Raw genomic sequence first — 18818 nt, forward strand, 5'->3', positions numbered from 1 at the left:
TATTGTTCAATCCACTGCAGTGTGAATATATTTATACTGACATTTATATCTTTCTGACAGATTGACCCTCTTGTCACATGAAATGTTCCTCTTTGTCACTAGTAATATATCTTGAAATCTATTTATCTGTGTTTTATTAGCTTTATAAAACCAACAAAAAAAGCATTATATATCCTTTCATGTTCTGGGAGAGATTATTATATATGGTATGAGACTCACCCATGCTACCTATAACAATATATAATAATACATATAATAATCTTGTTTAAGAAAGAAATTACAAAAGTTTTTCTTTTTTCTTTTACTTTTTTTTTTGTTTGTTTGTTTTTGCTTCTTGAGTTAGTCTTTGCAATTTAGAGGTAATATAGGGTATTTCTCAATAGGAGTTCTATTAACATTTTTTTTTTTCTTTTTTGAGAGGGAGTCTCCCTCTGTTGCCCAGGCTGCAGGGCAGTGGCACCATCTCCACTCACTGCAACCTCCACCTCCTGGGATTGAGCAATTCTCCTACCTCAGCCTCTGAGTAGCTGGGACTACAGAGTACACCACCATGTCCAGCTAATTTTAGTATTTTTAGTACAGATGGGGTTTCACCATGTTGGCCAGGTTGGTCTCAAACTCCTGACCTCAGGTGATCCACCTACCTCAGCTTTTTTTTTTTTTTTTTTTTTTTTGAGATAGCATCTTGCTGTAGCACTCTGGCTGGAGTGCAGTGGTGCCATCACAGCTCACTGCAATTTCTGCCTCCCCAGTTCAAGCATCGAGCAATCCTCTTGCCTCAGCCTCCTGAGTAGCTGGGACTACAGGTGTGCACCACCACACCTGGCTAATTGTTGTATTTTCTGTAGAGACGGGGTCTCGCTATATTGCTCAGGCGCTTTTTTTTTTTTTTTTTTTTTAAATAGAGACAGGGTTTTACTATGTTACCCAGGCTGGTCTTAAACTCCTGGCCTCAAGCAATCTTCCCTGCCTCAGCCTCTCAAAGTGCTAGGACTAACAGGCATGAGCCACTCTGCCCAGCCTGGGTCAGTTCTTTATTTTTTAGGATCATCACTCCTACTATAGGACACTTAATATTTTGAGCCTTTATCCACTAAATGTCAGTAACTCTCCTTAGTCTGTTAATTATAACAACCAGATTCATACCCGTGAGGGTGGGGGAGTCATTCAAGAACCAATGACATAGTTAAGAGAGTAACTGCTTGGGCTTAAATACAAGCTCTGACACTAATTTTGTTAAATATTTTTCTATTGAATTTTGTTGTTGTGATTAGCTGATACATACAAAATTCTTAGAATAGTACCTAGAACAGAGCAAGTGCGTGATAAATATTAACAAGTATTATTCCACAAATTCTGTCATCTTAACAAGTTTTTATATGGCAGGACAATATTTCTGAAATATTGACTTATTTTTCTTGTACGAATTCACTTTTTCCTTGCCCTTTCCTTCCATACTCCCTTTAATCGGCTAGATAGCTATGAGCTCGCTGCTATAGGGGAGAGATAAACCATATTTAAAGACATAAAAATGATGTATTCATAAACTTTATTTCTAAAACTGTAAGCCTTTATGGGAATAGAGAAAGTTCTATACATACATAAAATATTTGGGAGAAACATAACTAAAAAGAACTGGGCTTTGTTATCTCCCCGTTAATTTTTTTTTTTTAATTATTTTTTTCTCCCCGTTATAATAAGCCTAGAAAGAAATTTCCCCAGACTGAGGAAGAAGACAATATGGTGGGAAAGGGATAAGAGTACAGAAATTGACAGATCCTTAAAAAATGAATTCTATGCCCTGATTCATGGAGTAGCAAAGCAGCAGTAAAAGTCCATACAAACATGAGGGCTCTAAGGCAGGGAGACGAGGAGGGTTAAATCCTGAACCTTGGGTAAATAATATGATACCAAAGAAGAAATGACTGGGAGATAAGACTATGCTGACCAGGCTTTAAGAAGTTGCCTTGCATTTCATACGTAAGCATAGCAGTGAAGGCGTAGAATTATGTATATGCCCCTACATGTAATGTGGAATAAAAGAACATACCTGAAGGTACCAGACAAACAGGAATGACAACATCTTAGTGGCAAATGGTGTGGACCAGTGACTGAGGACCAGAAAGGATGATGGACATCTCAGAAGATACCTGCATGAACAGATAACATTGAGGACTAGGTGAATATGAGTACCTTCTCCCTATCCTTGTCTTAGTAACACAGAGATCACCCCCATTTCATAATCAGACTCGAAGTATGAAACTCCAAACTGACTGAGATCAGGTTTCCATCCCCCTCCAATGAACGGAGACTTCGAAAAGAAAGTAAGATAGCCGGGCACGGTGGCTCATGCCTTTAATTCCACTTTGGGAGGCTGAGGCAGGTGGATCACAAGGTCAGGAATTCGAGACCAGCCTGGCCAACATGGTGAAACCCCGTCTCTACTAAAAATACAAAAATTAGCCAGGTACAGTGGTGGGTGCCTATAATCCCAGCTACTCGGGAGGCTGAGGCAGGTGAATTGCTTGAACCCGGGAGGCGGAGTTTGCAGTGAGCCAAGATCACACCACTGCACTCTAGCCTGGGCGACAGAGTGAGACTCCATCTCAAAAAAAACCAAAAAATAAAAAATAAAAAGATGATTCATATAAAATTAGAGTAACATTTCTTGTATAATTTTGTGGACACAGATCTACCCATATGCACAGAGTTGTTCATATAATTGTAAGTTTTTAAAGCTACGTATTGGTTGACATAGCCCCTTTTTACTTTTGTTCATATCTCCTTTGTTTATTTTTATTAGATTTTTAAAGATTTAATCAGTTTGTTGGGATTTTTGAAAAACTCAATTATTAGATGTATAGTCTACTCTTTCTGTCTCTTAAAAGTCACTAAGGTTTTTATCTTTATTATTTCCTTTATTCTGCTTTCCTTTGAGTTGTATTTCAGTTGTTTCTTTCTAGTTTATTGACTTGATAAATTCTGTTTTCCTAATTGGACCATGAATGATACAGATGGTAAATTCATTTTATAGCTTAAATGAGCAAATACAATTTTTATAACATGTATGGCATGATATGGCATGTATATATGGCAGAAACTTGATAGCTGTCAGAGTTAAAATTTATCTTCAGGACTATTAAACAAATTCTTGGTAGTAAATACTTACTAAGAACACTTCTTCCATTACTTGGCAAACATTCAAAGAAGTACTTTAGTCATGATTAGAAGAAATAGAGCAAATATGCACTTAAGACCTTTGTTCACCAATCTAAGGTTTTTTCTTACTTGTACTACTGAATTCTCTGAAATGTAAATATTATTTGGCCATTTCTCCTTTATCCGACTGAGGATGGTAATGACTAACTACTTTAAATTCTCAAAATACTTTGTGGCAAAAAGACTATTTCCTGTCAAGTATTCCTGTTAAATATCATTATACATTATGTCCTATACTTTCTTTTCATTATAACAAATCCAAAGTATATTTGGATTTTTAACTTTAATTTCTATATTATCCTAAAATAAAGCTTAGATATTACCAATTAAAGAAGTGAAGTAAAAACGAAAAGCTTATCTTACAAGCAAGAGGGAAAATATACTGTAAGTCTTACAGAATAAGTATCTTCTAAATTCTAGCCCAGGTGTCTCATAGGCTAGATGAAGAAACAAAGGCCTAGATAGGATAACTAGCTCAAGATTAAAGGTCAAAAACAGAAGTTGGTCAAACATTGGATTCCTTTTTTTGTTTTGAGATGGAGTCTCACTCTGGCACCAAGGCTGGAGTGCAGTGGCACGATCTTGGCTCACTGCAACCTACGCCTGCCAGGTTCATGCAATTCTCCTGCCTCAGCCTCCCGAGTAGCTAGGACTACAGGTACACGCCACTATGCCCGGCTTTTTTTTTTTTTTTGTATTTTTAGTAGATGTGGGGTTTCACCATACTGGCCAGGCTGGTCTCGAACACCTGACCTCGTGATCCGCCCACCTCAGCCTCCCAAAGAGCTGTGATTACAGGTGTGAACCACCGCGCCCGGCTCCAAAAAACTGGATTCTTATACTCAAAAGCACTCTTTTGTTCTGCTCTGTTATTACCTTTTACACTGATTATATAAGGGTCTCATGGAACAAAAAATATAAAATTTGCTGAGAGGTTGGGCTCGTTTGGTGCGGTGGCTCCCGCCTGTAATTCCTGCACTTTGGGAGGCTGAGGCAGGCAGATAACTTGAGGTCAGGAATTTGAGATCAGCCTGGCCAACATGGCGAAATCCGGTCTCTATTAAAAATACAAAGAAATTAGCTAGCCATGGTGGCACACACCTATAATCCCAGCTACTCAGGAGGCTGGGGAAAGAGAATTGTTTGAACCCGGGAAGCAAAGGGAGGTTGCAATCAGCTGAAATCGCATCACTGCACTCCAGCCTGGGCGACAGAGCAAGACTCTGTATAGAAAAAAAGAAAAAATGCCCCCAGAAATCTGACCGTAGAACAGGTGCTACAATAAACATCAATTAAACACCGTCTGTTTTTAAAAACCCAAAGAACAGAAGAAAGGAAAGAAAATAAAGATAGGAGCAGAAATTTGAGGAAATAGCAGAAGAGACAATGGACAAAATCAATGAAGCCAAAAAATGGTTCTTAAAAAGACCTAGAAAAGACATACAATCTCTGGCATGATTAAAAAGAAAGAAAGAAGGCAAAAAACAAATATTAGGAACAAAAAGGAGGACAAAATTATATATCCAGCAAGGATTTAAAAGAAAATAAGTGTATGTTATGAGCAATGTAGTGGCCAAAAAAACCCACAAACAACAACAACAACAACAACAACAACAAAACCCACAAAACAATGAAAGGAAAACTTAGGTAAAGCTGATTAACTCCCAGAAATATGTAATTTAACCAAAACGAAATGAGAAAAAATTAAATATCTGAATAGTCTTATAGTCACTAAAGAAACTGAATCCATAGTTAAAAATCTTTCTGCAAAGAAAAAAACAAAAATACCAGTCCCAAATGGTTTTTATAGGTGAGTACCACCAACTTTTCAAGAAACAGATCATTCCAATCTTATAAATACTCTTGAAAGAACAGAGAGAAAGGATCATATAATCTTTTTTCTCCCCACAGGTTACTGGAGAACAGGTGGTGTGTGGCTACATGAGTAAGTTCTTTAGCAGTGATTTGTGAGATTTTGGCGCACCCATTACCCAAGCAATATACACTGCACCCAATTTGTAGTTTTATCTGTCACCCCTTCCCACCCTTTGTCCCTAAGTCCCCGTAGTCCATTGTGTCATTCTTATGTCTTTGCATTCTCATAGCTTAGCTCCCACTTAAGGACCATTTAATCTTGATACCAAAACCATATAAGATTTTCAAGAGAAAGACAAACTACAGGTTCTTCTTATGAAAAAAATCTGAAAAAAAAAAATACTAGCAATCCAAACCCAGTAATGCGTTAAAAAAGATAATATATCATAATTATGTTGTTTATCCCGGTAAAGCAACATTAAAAAATTAATAAACACAATTCACCATAAAAAAACTAAAAGAACAAGACTTTATGACCAAGAGATATCAAAAATTAATAAAATTCAATGCCTATTTATTTTTAAAAACTTTTTTTTTTTTTTAAGACAAAGTCTTGTTTTGTCACCCAGCCTGGAGTGTAGTGGCATGATTTCAGCTCACTTAGCCTCAATCTCTTGGGCTCAAGTGATCCTCCCACCTCAGCCTCCTGAGATTACAGATGGGCACCACCATGCCCAACTGATTTTTAATTTTTTTTTGTAAAGACAGGATCTCACTATGTTGCCCAGGCTGGTTTTGAACTCTTGGGCTCAAGGATCCTCCTCCCTCAGCCTCCCAAGGTGCTGTGATTACAGCTGTTAGCCACTGTGCCCAGCAAAAATTCTTATCAAAATAGGAATAGAAGAGAACTTTAAAAACATCTCCATAAACGGTATCTACAGAAAGCATCCTTCTTAATGATAATATTTCAGAAGCATTTCCTTTAAAATAGGCAATCATTCCCACTATTATTGTTTCTACTGTACTAGATATCCTTTTAATAATTCAAAAGCAGTATAAAGATTAGAAAGATGCCATTATTAAACAATAATATGACTGTCTACCTAAGAAAATCCCAAAGAATATGCAAATTATTAGAGATAACAAGATATTTAAACACATGGCTGAATATAAAATTAATTTACAAAGCTATTAAATTTCCAATAGCAAGCAACCGATGGTTAGAAAATATTACTTATGATAGCAACAACAAAAAAGATACTCAAGGCCGGGTGCAGTGGCTCATGCCTGTAATCTCAGCACTTTGGGAGACCGAAGCAGGTGGATCACTTGAGGTCAGTTCAAGACCAGTCTGGCCAACACGGTGAAACCCTGTCTCTACTAAAAATACAAAAATTAGCCAGGCATTGTGGCATGTGCCTGTAATCCCAGCTACTCAAGAGGCTGAGGCAGAAGAACTGCTTGAACCCAGGAGGCGGAGGTTGCAGCGAGCCGAGATCGCACCACTGCACTCCAGCCTGGGTGAAAGAGCCAGACTGTCTCAAAAAAAAAAAAAAAAAAAAAAAAGAAAGAAAAGAAAAAAGATACTCAAGAATAAATATAATTAACCAAAGATGTGCAATGATTATATTGATAAAATTATGAAATTTTATTGAAGGATATTAAAGAATTCTAAAACAAATGAAATGTGATTTTTTTACACTGTTATAAAAAAACTCACTGTTGTAAAGATGTAAATTCTACCATGAATAATCTGTAGTTTAAATTTGATTATATTCAAAATCCCAGCAGGTTTTTTCATAGAATTTAACAAGCTGCTTCTAAAATTTATGTGGAAGAGGAAAGGGAAAAAATGGCCAACAAGATACCAAATGCTTAGGCAAACTCCCAACCATATATCAAGATTTTTATAAAACCAGAATAATTAAGACTGTGTGGCTATATGACTGTGTACAGACAGTCATATAAATGAATGAAACAGACTAGAGAGCACAGAAACAGACTCTAGTATTGGTGGTGAAAATTGGTGTGGTTAGTTTTCTACTGTTGTTTTAACAAATCACCACAACCCCGACCCCCTGCCCCCACTCCTACAACACATATACACACAAATTTCTCTTACAGCTCTGAAGGTCAGCAGTCCAAACTAGGCCTTTATGGGGCTAAAATCAAGGTGTCAGCAGGGCTGGGTTCCTTCTGGATACTATAGGGAAGAATCTGTTTCTTACCTTTTCCCACTTCTAGAGGCTGCTTGCATTTCTTGGCTCATGGCTTAGTCACTCTAATCTCTGCTTCCTTCATGACATCTCTTACTTAAATTCCCTACCTCCTGCTTTCCCCTAGAAAGACCCTTATGATTACACTGTGCCCACCTGGAAAACTCTAGATACTCTCCTATTTCAAGATCCTTAATTACATCTTCAATGTACCCTTTGCTGTATAAGGTAACATATTCACAGGTTCTGGAAATTAGATGTGAACATGTTTGGAGGGGGCATTAGTCTGCCTACTACAGTGTGCACACAATTTAGCAATTCTATTCTTAGACATATAATCTAGAGAAACTTACACAAAAACACCAGGAGAAATGTACAACATATTCATGGTAGTACTGTTTGCAATAGGAAAAAATATTAGAAGGACTCAGGGAGCAAGACGGCCAAATCAAACTGAAGAATTATCCACACAAAAAAAGCACCTTCATAAGAAACAAAAATGATGTGACTGTGATTTTAAAACAACAGTACCTGGTTTTAACTTCATATCATAGAATGAGACATTGAAGAGGGTAAGAGAGACAGTCTTGAATTGCTGATGCCACTCCTCCTTCATCCCCACTGGCAATGGCCATCTGGCATGGAGAGACAATATACGCACTTGTGGGAGGCAGAGTGCAGCGACTGTGGGACTTTGCTCTGGAACTCAGTGCTTCCATGTCACAGCAGAAAGCAACATTGGGTAGAACTCACCCTGGTGTTTAGACAAGCTCTAGCCAGAGGCAGATTACTCATCCCAGGGTCAGAACCTGAGTTACAGCAAGCCCTGCCACACAGGCTAAAGTACTCTGGGGTCACAAACTTCAAAGGCAGTTTAGGCCACAAGGACTGCAAGTCCTGGTGCTGTCCCGGGTTCGGAGTCAGTGGACGTGTGGGACATGCAACCAAGTGACATACCAGCTGTGGCAGCCAAGGGAATGCTTATACCACCCCTCCCCCAACCCCAGGTATGGCAGCTTGCAGCTCCAGGAGAGACTCCTTCCCTCACTTGAGGAGAAGAGAGAGAAGAGTAAAGAGAATTTTGTCTCGCAACTTGGATACAAGCTCAACCACAGTAGCACAGGGGACCAATCAAGAGTTCCGAGGCCTCCATTACAGGCCCTAGCTCCCAGATAACATTCCTAGACATGCCCTGGGCCAGAAGGGAACCTGTTGCCTTAAAGTGAAGGACCCAGTCCTGGCAGAACTAATCGCCTACTAACAAAAGAGTCCTTGGGCCCTGAATAATCAGTTGTGATGCCCAAGCAGTACTTGCTATAGGCCTTAGGTGAGACCTAGAGATGTGCTGGCTTCAGGTGTGACCTGGCACATTATCTAGTTGTGGTGGCTATAGGGAGAGATGCCAGCTTAAGAAACGGAGAGGGAGGAGTAAAGGGGACTCTGTCTTGGAGCTTCAGGTACCACCTTGGCCAAAGTATGGCAGAGTACCAGGTGGGCTCTTGGGGTCCCCAACTCCAGGCGTTGGCTCTTGGATGGCACTTCTGGACCTGCCCTGGGCCACAGGGGGAGCCTACTGCTCTGAGGGGAGAATCTCAGGCCTGGAAGCATTCACTACAAGATGACTAAAGAGCCGTTAGCCCTTGAGTGAACATCAGTGGTGGCCAGAAGTACATGCTGTAGGCCTGGGACGATGGTGGCCATGGGAAGAGACTCTTTTGCTTGTGAAAAGGGGAGGGAAAAGTGAAAAGTCTTGTGGCTTAGGTGCCAGTTCAGCTGCAGTAGAATAGAGCACCAGGTAGATACCTCAGGTTTCCAACTCCAGGTCCTAGCTCCTAGATGGCATCTCTGGACCTGGTGGGGCTGAGGGAACTTACCACCCTAAAGGAAAGGACATAAGCTTAGCTGGCTTTGCCACCTACTGATTGTAGAGCCCTAAGGCCTTCAGCAAACATAGGCAGCAGCCAGACAGTGGTTACCATGGGCTTTGTGCAAGACCCAGCGCTGTGCTGGCTTCAGGTCTGACCCAACACAGTCCCAATGCTGGTGGCCACAGGGACGCTTGTGTCACCCCAGCTCCAGGTAGCTCAGCACAGAGAGGGAGAGAGACTGTGTTTGCTTAGGAGAAAGCAAGAGAAGAGAACAAGTGTATCTTCATGGTAATCCAGATAATTCTTCTGGATCTTATGTAAGACCACCATGGTGGTCTATGTTATTGGGCTTGGGGTGTCCCCTAATGAAGATATGGCTGCAATGATTAAAAAATTAGATTACCATACCGAAGTCCCTTTGAATTCCTGGAAAGCCTTCCCAAGAAGGATAGGTACAAACAAGTCCAAACTGCAAAGACTATAGTAAATACTTAACTCTTCAGTGTCCAATCACCCAGGAACATCCACAAGTATCAAGATCACCCAGGAAAACATGACCTCACCAAACAAGCTGAATAAAGTACCAGGGACCAATCCTGGAGAAAGACAGAGTTATCTGAACTTTTAGACAATTCAAAATAGCTATGTTGAGGAAACTTAATGAAACTCAAGATAATACAGAGAAAGAATTCAGAATCCTATCAGATAAATTTAACAAGAGATTGAAATAATTTAAAAGAATCAAGAAGAAATTCTGGAGACAAAAAATGCAATAGACATACTAAAGAATGCATTCGAGTCTCTTACCAGCACAATTGATAAAGCAGAAGAAATAATTAGTGAGCTTAAAAACAGGCTACTTGAAACACACAGAGCAGACAAAAGAAAAAAGAATAAAAAAGAATGAAATATATCTACAAGATCTAGAAAACAGCTTCAAAGAGAAAATCTAAGAGTTATTAGCCTTGAAGAGGAGGTAGAGAGCTGGGTGCGGTGGCTCACGCCTGTAATCCCAGCAGTTTGGGAGGCCGAGGTGGATGGATCACCTAAGGTCAGGAGTTTGAGACCAGCTTGACCAACATGGAGAAACTCCATCTCTACTAAAAATACAAAATTGGCCACGCATGGTGGCGCATGCCTGTAATTCCAGCTACTCAGGAGGCTGAGGCAGGAGAATTGCTTGAACCCTGGAGGTGGAGGTTGCAGTGAGCCAAGATAGAGCCATTGCACTCCAGCCCAGGCAACATGAGCGAAACTCTGTCTTTAAAAAAAAAAAGAGGCGGTAGAGAGATATGGTGTAGAAAGTTTATTCAGGCCGGGCGCAACGGCTCACACCTGTAATGCCAGCACTTTGGGAAGCCGAAGTGGGTGGATTACCAGGTCAGGAGATCGAGGCCATCTGGCCAATATGGTGAAACCCTGTCTCTATTAAAAATACAAAAATGAGCTGGGTATGGTGGCACGTGCCTGTAATCCCAGCTACTTGGGTGAGGCATGAGAATTGCTTGAACCCAGGAGGCAGTGGTTGCAGCGAGCCAAGATTGTGCCACTGCACTCCAGCCTGGCAACAGAGCAAGACTCCGTCAAAAGGAAGGAAGGGGGGGGAGGGGAGGGGAGGGCAAGGGAGGGGAGGGGAGGGAAGGGAAGGGAGAAGAGAAAGTTAGCTTATTCTAAGAGATAATAACAGAAAACTTCCCTAAAGTAGAGAAAGATATTAATATTCAAGGATAAGAAGGTTTAGAACACCAAGCAGAATTAATCCAAGTATTAATAAGACTACCTCAAAACATTTAATAAACACCCAAAGGTAAAGGATAAAGACACAATCCTAAAAGCAGCAAAAGAAAAGAAACAAATAACATACAATAGAGCCCCTGAAAACCTTACAGGCCAGGAGAGAGTGACATGACATATTTAAAGTGATGAAGGAAAAAAACTACTTTTATCCTAGAAGAGTATATCCAGCAAAAATATCCTGCACACATAAGGGAGAAATAAAGACGTTGTTCAAGACAAACAAAAGCTGAGCGATTTCATCAACGCCAGCCCTGAACAAAATGAAATGCTAAAGAGAGTTCTTCAATCTGAAGGAAAACGGTGTTAATGAGCAATATGAAATCATCTAAAGGTGTACAACTCACTGGTAACAGTAAGTACAAAGAAAAACAACAAATATAACACTGTAATTGTGGTGTGTAAACTATATCTTGAGTAGAAAGGTAAAAGGTGAACTGATGATAAATAATAACTACAAAAACTTTTCAAGACATAAGAGAGTATAATGAGATAAAAATAGAAACAATAAAAAGTTAAGCAAGGGAACAAAGTTAAGCTGCAGACTCTGTATATGTTTTTTCTTTGTCAGTTTGTTTATGCACTTAGTGTTAAATTGTCATCAGTTTAAAATTATGGGTTATAAGATATTATTTGCAAGCCTCATGGTAACCTTAAGTCAACAAACATTACAACAGATATACAAGAAATTAAATAATATCACCTGAGAAAATCACCTTTGATAAATGAAAGACAAGAAGGCAGGAAATAAAGGCCACAAAAACAACTGAAAAACAAATAACAAAATGTCTGGGGTAAGTCCTTACTTATAACACTGAATGTAAATGGACTAAACCTCCCCAGTCAAAAGACAGAGTGGCTGAATGGATTAAAAAATAATAATAAGACACAATGATCTGTTGCTTACAAGAAACATACTTCACCTATAAAAACACACATAGACTGAAAATAAAGGAATGTAAAAGAAATTCCATACCAACGGAGACCAAGTAAGAGCAGGAGTAGCTATACTTGTATCAGACAAAATAGATTTCAAGACAAAAACCACAAAAAGAGACAAAGATCATTATATAATGATAAAGAGGTCAATTTAGCAAGAAGATATAATAATTTTAAATATATATGCACCCAACACCGGATAAATCAGATACATAAAGCAACTATTATTAGAGCTAAAGAAAAGATAGACCCCAATACAATAGTAAGTAGAGACTTCAACACCCGACTTTCAGCATTGGACAGATCACCCAGACAGAAAATCAACAAAAATAATCAGACTTAATCTGCATTACAGACCAAATGGATGTAACAGATGTTTACAGAACATTTTATTCAATGGCTACAGAATACACATTCTTTTCCTCGGCACATGGTTCATTCTCAATAATGTTAATACACTATATGTTAGGCCACAAAACAAGCCTTTAAAAATTCAAGAAAAAAGAAATTATATCAAGCATCTTTGTTGACCATGATGGAATGAAACTAGAAATCAGTAACAAGAGGAATTTTGGAAACTATACAAACACATGGAAATTAAACAATATGCTCCTCCTGAATGACTAGTGGGTCAATGAAGAACTTGAGAAGAAAATTTAAAAACTTCTTGAAAGAAATGATAATGGAAACACAACATACCAAATCCTATGGGATACAACAGAAGCAGTACTAAGAGGAGAGTTTATAGGTATAAGTGCTTGTATAGGAAAAGTAGAAAAAATTCAAATAAACAACCCATCTATGCATCTTAAAGAACTAGAAAAGCAAGAGCAAACCAAACCTACAATTAGTAGAAACAAAGAAATAGTAAAGGTCAGAGTAGAAACAAATGAAATTGAAATGAAAATAATACAAAAGATCAATGAAATGTAAAGCTCGTTTTTGAAAAGATAAATAAAATTGATAAATCCTTAAGCAGACTAAGAAAAATAGAGAAGATCCAAATAAATAAAATCAGAGACTAAAAAGGAGACATTACAACCAATACAACACAAAAGGATTGTTGGAGGTTCATAAGCAAATATGTGCCAATGAATTGGAAAACCTAGAAAAAATGAGTTCCTGGACACATACAACCTACCAAGACTGAACCAGGAAGAAATCCAAAATCTGAACAGAGCAATAACAAGCAATGAGATCACAGCTGCAAAAAAGTCTTCAAGCAAAGGTAAGCCTGGGATCTGATGGCTTCACTGTTGAATTTTACCAAAAATTTAAAGAACTAATACCAATCCTACTCAAACTGTTTCAAAAAATAGAGGAGGAAAGAACACTTCCAAATTCATTCTATAAGGTCAGTCTTACCCTGATACCAAAACCAGACAAAGACACCTCAAAATAGAAATCTACAAGTCGATATCCCTGAACATTGATGCAAAAATCCTCGACAAAATATTAGCAAACTGAATTCAACACGTAAGATCATTCATCATGACTAAGTGGGATTTATCCCAGGGATACAAGGACGGTTCAAGATACATGAACCAATCAATGTGATATATCAACAGAATGAAGGACAAAAACCATATGATCATTTCAATTGATGCTGAAAAATCATTTGATAAAATTCAGCATCCCTTCAATCCTCAAAGAACTGAATATAGAAAGTACATACCTAAACACAATAAAAGCCATATATGACAGACCCATAGTTAGCACTGCATTGAAGGGGGAAACACTGAATGCCTTTCCTCTAAGATATGGAACATGACAAGGATGCCCACTTTCACCATTGTTATTCAGCCTACTACTGGAAGTCCTAGCTAGAGCAATCAGACAAGAGAAAGATATAAAGGGCATCCAAATTGGAAAGAAAGAAGTCAAATTATCCTTGTTTGCAGATGCTATGATTTTGTATCTGGAAAAACCTAAAGACTCCACCAAAAAACTATTAGAACTGATAAACAAATTCAATGAAGTTGCAAAATACAAAATCAGTACACAAAAATCAGTAGCATTTCTATATGCCAACAACAAACAATCTGAAAGAGAAATCAAATAGTCCCATTTACAACAGCCACAAATAAAATACTGAGGAATTAACTTATTCAAACAAGTGAAAGATCTTGGCTGGGCGTAGTGGCTCATGCCTGTAATCCCAGCACTTTGGGAGGCCGAGGCAGGTGGATCACAAGGTCAGGAGTTTGAGGTCAGCCTGGTCAACGTGGTGAAACCCTATCTCTACTAAAAATACAAAAATTAGCTGGGCATGCTGGTGGGCGCCTGTAATCCCAGCTACTTGGCAGGCTGAGGTAGGAGAATCATTTGAACCAAGGAAGCGGAGGTTGCAGTGAGCCAAGATCATGCCATTGCACTCCAGCCTGGGCAACAGGGCAAGACTCCATCTCAAAAAAATAAATAAGTAAATAAAATAGGAAGAGGTTCCAAGATGACCAAATAGGAACAGCTCCAGTCTACAGCTGCCAGCATGAGCGACACAGAATACAGGTGATTTCTGCATTTCCAACTGAGGTACTGGGTTCACCTCACTGGGGCTTGTCGGACAGTGGGTGCAGCCCACAGAGTGTGAGCCAAAGCAGGGTAGGGCACTGCCTCACCCAGGAAGCGCAAGGGGTTGGGGAATTCCCTTTCCTAGCCAAGGGAAGCCGTGACAAACAGTACCTGGAAAATCGGGACACTCCCACCCTAACACTGCACTTTTCCAACGGTCTTAGCAAATGGCACACCAGGAGATTATATCCTGTGCCTGGTTCAGAGGGTCCCATGCCTACGGAGCCTCGCTCACTGCCAGCACAGCAGTCTAAGATCAAACTGGAAGGTGGAAGGCAGCAGCAAGGCTGAGTGAGGGGCGTCTGCCACTGCTGAGGCCTGAGTAGGTAAACAAAGCAACTGGGAAGCTCGAACTGGGTGGAGCACACCACAGCTCAAGGAGGCCTGCCTGCCTCTGTAGACTCCACCTCTGGGGCAGGGCATAGCTAAACAAAAGGCAGCAGAAACTTCTGCAGACTTAAACATCCCTGTCTGGCAACTCTGAAGAGAGTAGTGGTTCTCCCAGCACAGAGTTTGAGATCTGAGAATGGATAGACTGCCTCCTCAAATGGGTCCCTGACCCCCGAGTAGCCTAACTGGGAGACACCTCCCAGTAGGGGCCGACTGACACCTCATACAGCCAGGTGCCCCTCTGAGACAAAACTTCCAGAGGAAGGATCAGGCAGCAACATTTGCCATTTTGCAATATTTGCTGTTTTGCAGCCTCCATTGGTGATACCCAGGCAAACAGGGTCTGGAGTGGACCTTCAGCAAACTCCAACAGACCTGCAGCTGAGGGTCCTGACTGTCAGAAGGAAAATTAAAAAAACAGAAAGGACACCCACACCAAAACCCCATCTGTACCTCACCATCATCAAAGACCAAAGGTAGATAAAATCACAAAGATGGGGAGAAACCAGGGCAGAAAAGCTGAACATTCTAAAAATCAGAGTGCCACTTCTCCTCCAAAGCAATGCAGCTCCTCACCAGCAACAGAACAAAGCTGGATGGAGAATGACTTTGACAAGTTGACAGAAGAAGGCTTCAGACGACTGGTAATAACAAACTTCTCCCAGCTAAAGAAGGACATTTAAACCCATCACAAAGAAGCTAAAAACTTTGAAAAAAGATTAGACGAATGGCTAACTAGAATAAAAGTGTAGAGAAGACCTTAAATGACCTGATGGAGCTGAAAACCATGGCACGAGAACTACGTGACGCATGCACAAGTTTTAGTAGCTGATTCGATCAAGTGGCAGAAAGGGTATCAGTGGTTGAAGATTGAATGAAATGAAGCGAGAAGAAAAGTTTATACAAAAAAGAGTAAAAAGAAACAAACAAAGCCTCCAAGAAACATGCGACTATGTGAAAAGACCAAATCTACGTCTGATTGGTGTACCTGAAAGTGACGGGGAGAATGGAACCAAGTTGGAAAACTCTCTTCAGGATATTATCCAGGAGAACTTCCCCAACCTAGCAAGGCAGGCTGACATTCAAATTCAGGAAATACAGAGAACGCCACAAAGATACTCCCTGAGAAGAGCAACTCCAAGACATACAACTGTCAGATTCACCAAAGTTGAAATGAAGGAAAAAATGTTAAGGGCAGCCAGAGAGAAAGGTCGGGTTACCCACAAAGGGAAGTCCATCACACTAACAGCAGATCTCTCGGCAGAAACTCTACAAGCCAGAAGAGAGTGAGGGCCAATATTCAACATTCTTAAAGGAAAGAATTTTCAACCCAGAATTTCGTATCCAGCCAAACTAAGCTTCATAAGTGCAGGAGAAACAAAATCCTTTACAGAAAAACAAATGCTGAGAGATTTTGTCATCACCAGGCCTGCCTTACAAGAGCTCCTGAAGGAACCACCAAACACGGAAAGGAACAACTGGTACCAGCCATGGCAAAAACAAGCCAAAATGCAAAGACCATCGATGCTACAAAGAAACTGCATCAACTAACAAGCAAAATAATCAGCTAACATCATAACGACAGGATCAAATTCACACATAACAATATTAACCTTAAATGTAAATGGGCTAAATGCCCCAATTAAAAGACACAGACTGGCAAACCGGATAGAGTCAAGACTCATCAGTGTGCTGTATTCAGGAGACCCATCTCATGTGCAGAGGCACACATAGGCTCAAAACAAAGGGATGGAGGAAGATCTACCAAGCAAATGGAAAACAAAAAAAAGCAGGGGTTGCAATACTAGTCTCGGATAAAACAGACTTTAAGCCAACAAAGATCAAAAGAGACAAAGAAGGCCATTACATAATGGTAAAGGGATCAATTCAACAAGAAGAGCTAACTATCCTAAATATATATGCACCCAATACAGGAGCACCCAGATTCATAAAGCAAGTCCTCAGAGACCTACAAAGAGACTTAGACTCCTACACAATAATAATGGGAGACTTTAACACTCCACTGTCAACATTAGACAGATCAACGAGACAGAAAGTTAACAAGGATATTCAGGAATTGAACTCAGCTCTGCACCAAGCAGACCTAATAGACATCTACAGAACTCTCCACCCCAAATCAACAGAATATACATTCTTCTCAGCACCACATTGCACTTTTTCCAAAACTGACCACATAGTTGGAAGTAAAGCACTCCTCAGCAAATGTACAAGAACAGAAATTATAACAAACTGTCTCTCAGACAACAGTGCAATCAAATTAGAACTCAGGATTAAGAAACTCACTCAAAACTGCTCAACTACATGGAAACTGAACAACCTGCTCCTGAATGACTACTGGGTACATAACAAAAAGAAAGCAGAAATAAAGATGTTCCTTGAAACCAATGAGAACAAAGACACAACATACCAGAATCTCTGAGACACATTTAAAGCAGTGTGTAGAGGGAAATTTATAGCACTAAATGCCCACAAGAGAAAGCAGGAAAGATCTAAAATTGACACCTTAACATCACAATTAAAAGAACTAGAGAAGCAAGAGCAAATACATTCAAAAGCTAGCAGAAGGGAAGAAATAACCAAGATCAGAGCAGAACTGAAGGAGATAGAGACACAAAAAACCCTTCAAAAAATCAATGAATCCAGGAGCTGGTTTTTTGAAACGATCAACAAAATTGACAGACCACTAGCAAGACTACTAAAGAAAAAAGGAGAGGAAGAATCAAATAGATGCAATAAAAAATGATAAAGGGGATATCACCACCAATCCCACAGAAATACAAACTACCATCAGAGAACACTATAAACACCTTTATGCAGATAAACTAGAAAATCTAGAAGAAAGGGATAAATTCCTGGATACATACACCCTCCCAAGACTAAACCAGGAAGAAGTTGAATTCCTGAATAGACCAATAACAGGCTCTGAAATTGAGGCAATAATTAATAGCCTACCAACCAAAAAAAATCCAGGACCAGAAGGATTCACACCCAAATTCTATCAGAGGTACAGAGAGGAGCTGGTACCATTCCTTCTGAAACTATTCCAATCAATAGAAAAAGAGGGAATCCTCCCTAACTCATTTTATGAGGCCAGCATCATCCTGATACCAAAGCCTGGCAGAGACAACAAAAAAAAAGGGAATTTTAGAGCAATATCCCTAATGAACATCGATGCAAAAATCTTCAATAAAATACTGGCAAACCGAATGCAGCAGCACATCAAAGAGCTTATCCACCACAATCAAGTTGGCATCATCCCTGGGATGCAAGGCTGGTTCAACATACACAAACCAATAAACGTAACCCAGCATATAAACAGAGCCAAAGACAAAAAACACTTGATTATCTCAATAGATGCAGAAAAGGCCTTTGACAAAATTCAACTGCCCTTCAGGCTAAAAACTCTCAAAAAACTAGGTATTGATGGGACGTATCTCAAAATAAGAAGAGCTATTTATGACAAACCCACAGCCAATATCACACTGGATGGACAAAAACTGGAAGCATTCCCTTTGAAAACTGGTACAAGACAGGGATGCCCTCTCTCACCACTCCTATTCAACATAGTGTTGGAAGTTCTGGCCAGGAAAATCAAGGCAGGAGAAAGAAATAAAGGGTATTCAATTAGGAAAAGAGGAAGTCAAATTGTCCCTGTTTGCAGAGGACATGATTGTATATTTAGAAAACCCCATTGTCTCAGCCCAAAATCTCCTTAAGCTGATAAGCAACTTCAGCAAAGCCTCAGGATACAAAATCAATGTGCAAAAATCACAAGTATTCCTATACACCAATAACAGACAAACAAAGAGTCAAATCATGAGTGAACTCCCATTCACGATTGCTTCAAAGAGAATAAAATACCTAGGAATCCAATTTACAAGGGATGTGAAGGACCTCTTCAAGGAGAACTACAAACAAAATAAAAACAAAATAAAAGAGGACACAAAATGGAAGAACATTCCACACTCATGGATAGGAAGAATCA

At 39.6% G+C, this 18818-nt stretch overlaps 1 protein-coding gene across 1 annotated transcript in view; it reads right to left on the reverse strand.

The window, feature by feature from the left end:
• Positions 1-2049: 2049 nt before the first annotated feature.
• Positions 2050-18818, reverse strand: part of LOC108582343 (putative uncharacterized protein encoded by LINC00467 homolog) — a 35840-nt gene continuing 19071 nt past the window's right edge. The window contains exon 5 of the mRNA XM_017949659.1: positions 2050-2150. Within this exon, the coding sequence (XP_017805148.1) occupies positions 2085-2150 (66 nt within the window). The 3' untranslated portion in view covers positions 2050-2084. The remainder of the gene's footprint in view (positions 2151-18818) is intronic.

The sequence above is a fragment of the Papio anubis genome, chromosome 1, assembly GCF_008728515.1.
Source record: "Papio anubis isolate 15944 chromosome 1, Panubis1.0, whole genome shotgun sequence".
NCBI classification, from domain to species: domain Eukaryota; kingdom Metazoa; phylum Chordata; class Mammalia; order Primates; family Cercopithecidae; genus Papio; species Papio anubis.